This window comes from Acomys russatus, chromosome 4 (genome assembly GCF_903995435.1).
Source record: "Acomys russatus chromosome 4, mAcoRus1.1, whole genome shotgun sequence".
NCBI lineage: Eukaryota > Metazoa > Chordata > Mammalia > Rodentia > Muridae > Acomys > Acomys russatus.
In genome coordinates this window covers 27015738-27017860 of record NC_067140.1, presented here as the reverse complement: position 1 = coordinate 27017860, position 2123 = coordinate 27015738, and the positions used below count along the sequence as shown (strand labels likewise).

The following is a 2123-nucleotide window of genomic DNA, read 5'->3' as shown; positions in this document are numbered from 1 at the left end:
ATAGTAAGGAGAATATACCTCTTGCTGAAAACACAGAGCCCTGGCAAGTTCACACCTTTAGCAGCTCTGGGCAAAGCAGTAATCCCCTCAGTAACCTTCACATTTGGGGCTTTAGTTGACAAAGACGGAGGGCCAGCCAGCATCCAGCAGCTCCAGCGGCTCCTCCTCATGTCCTGCAGGTAGAAAGGAAGCCTTCAGCACTGACCTCCTACCTCCGGTGGTACCAGAAACTCAACTTGCTCTGCTCCTCCCTCTGATGGGGCGGAGGAAAGATGAGTCAGCGCCCACCCCAGCTCCTGAGCGGGGTGACATTCTGGATCAGTTGGGGCACACGAAGCACCCACATCTAGAATACCTATTGTGTGTGGAGGGATCTGGGCTACGACTGAGGCCTGGAAGGTGAAGACAACCCAGTCTCTCACTTACAAGAGGGAACCTGGACGCTTCTCCAGCGACTTCTACTCCGCCCTCAAAACTCTGGTGCCTTTCCCCAGCCGCAGCCGAGACAATCCACCATACTCGTCCGGCAGAACAAGACTGCGAATCCTCCACCTGAGGGAACCGAAAGGCTGGCTCTCCTAAGGTTTCAGTCCCCGCCTCAAACTACAACTTAAGAAAAACGCAAGAATCACATCAGGATACACCTGTGGGGGACCTTGGTGGGAAGCCTGCAACCCGCAAGGCCGGGCCTCTGATCTCCCAGAACAGGCGACAAGTCCGGAGACTCAGAGGAGAGAGAACCCGGCTGGGAGCAAGACTGAAGCCGGTGCCCCCAGGACCAGAGCTTCTGGGGAGGTGACCTCCTAGGAAACAAGAGTTGGCAGCTGAGAAACCACAAAGCAGGCAAACCGGCTCTCGAGTCCCGCGGCGGCTCCCATTTTCCGGCTTGTAGGTCCGCGCAGTCGGTGGAGCGGGGCTAGGAAGATGCGGGCAGCAGGTCCCCTCTGATTGGACGACACGAAGTCCCAGCGGGCGCCTCAGCAGCTTAAAAACGAAGCCAGTCCGAGTGGGAGCTAGAGCGGCCCCGGCCGGCCATGCGTCTTGGTGAGGAGGCGCAGGAGGGGTGGCCGGCCGGAAAGACCACACGCAGGCCAGGAAACGGACAGACAGACGAACTCACTCGCAGGGCAGGAGGTCGCACTACGGTAGCAGGCTTCAAAGGGCCATGGCTGAGCTCAAGTCGCTGTCTGGGGACGCGTACTTGGCGCTGAGCCACGGCTACACCGGGAGCGGCCACGCCTACGCTGCGGCTCGCGGACCAGAGGCTACACGCGGCTTCGGTGCATCGGGTCCGGGTGGCGACCTCCCCGCGGCGCCGGCATCCCGAGTCCCCGCCACGACGGTTGAGAGCAGCGGCGAGCAGAGTGGCGACGAGGACGACGCCTTCGAGAGGCGGCGGCGACGGCGAGGGCCCGGGGTCGCGGTGGACACACGGCGGCGGCCCCGAGAGCAGCGTTCGCTGAGGCTCAGCATCAATGCGCGAGAACGGCGGCGCATGCACGACCTGAACGACGCGCTGGACGGACTGCGTGCAGTTATCCCCTACGCGCACAGCCCGTCGGTCCGCAAGCTCTCCAAGATCGCCACGCTACTACTGGCCAAGAACTACATCCTCATGCAGGCTCAGGCCCTGGAGGAGATGCGGCGCTTGGTGGCCTACCTCAACCAAGGCCAGGGACTGGGTGCACCTGTGGCCGCCGCGCCTCTGACGCCCTTCGGCCAGGCAGCGGTTTACCCGTTCTCAGCCAGCGCCGCGCTCGGGCCCTGCCCAGACAAATGTGCCACCTTCTCTGGATCGCCCTCGGGGCTTTGCAAACACTGTGGTGAGAAGCCTTGACGGCACCGAGCACCCCCGCAGCCGCATTTCTATTTAGACTGTCCCCTGTCCCCGCTGGCGGGATCCTATAAAGAAAAAGTAGCCAGACCCCGGACCCCGTTTGTAGAACTGTTGGGTGCAGAACGCGAACTCCGTCCTGGCAGAGCTGGACTTGGCGGTGGACTCCAGACCCCACCGCATCCACAGAGCGTTCCCTGGACGTTGCCAGCGCTCTTAGAGATGAGGATGGCGGGTTATCAGCTGCGCGCCAAAAGAAGGCCACGGGAGGGAACAGGTACTGGCCGGT

At 61.9% G+C, this 2123-nt stretch overlaps 1 protein-coding gene across 1 annotated transcript; it reads left to right on the top strand.

The window, feature by feature from the left end:
* The first annotated feature begins 741 nt into the window (after nt 1-741).
* On the top strand, nt 742-1875 carry Bhlhe23 (basic helix-loop-helix family member e23). The gene has a single exon (XM_051144977.1). The coding sequence runs from the start codon at nt 1166-1168 to the stop codon at nt 1835-1837; it is 672 nt and encodes a 223-aa protein (XP_051000934.1). The 5' UTR covers nt 742-1165; the 3' UTR covers nt 1838-1875.
* The last annotated feature ends 248 nt before the right edge of the window (nt 1876-2123 follow it).

Bases quoted from the DNA above. Each gene is read 5' to 3' on its own strand.
- Bhlhe23 (XM_051144977.1), top strand. From the start codon at position 1,166: ATGGCTGAGCTCAAGTCGCTGTCTGGGGACGCGTACTTGGCGCTGAGC.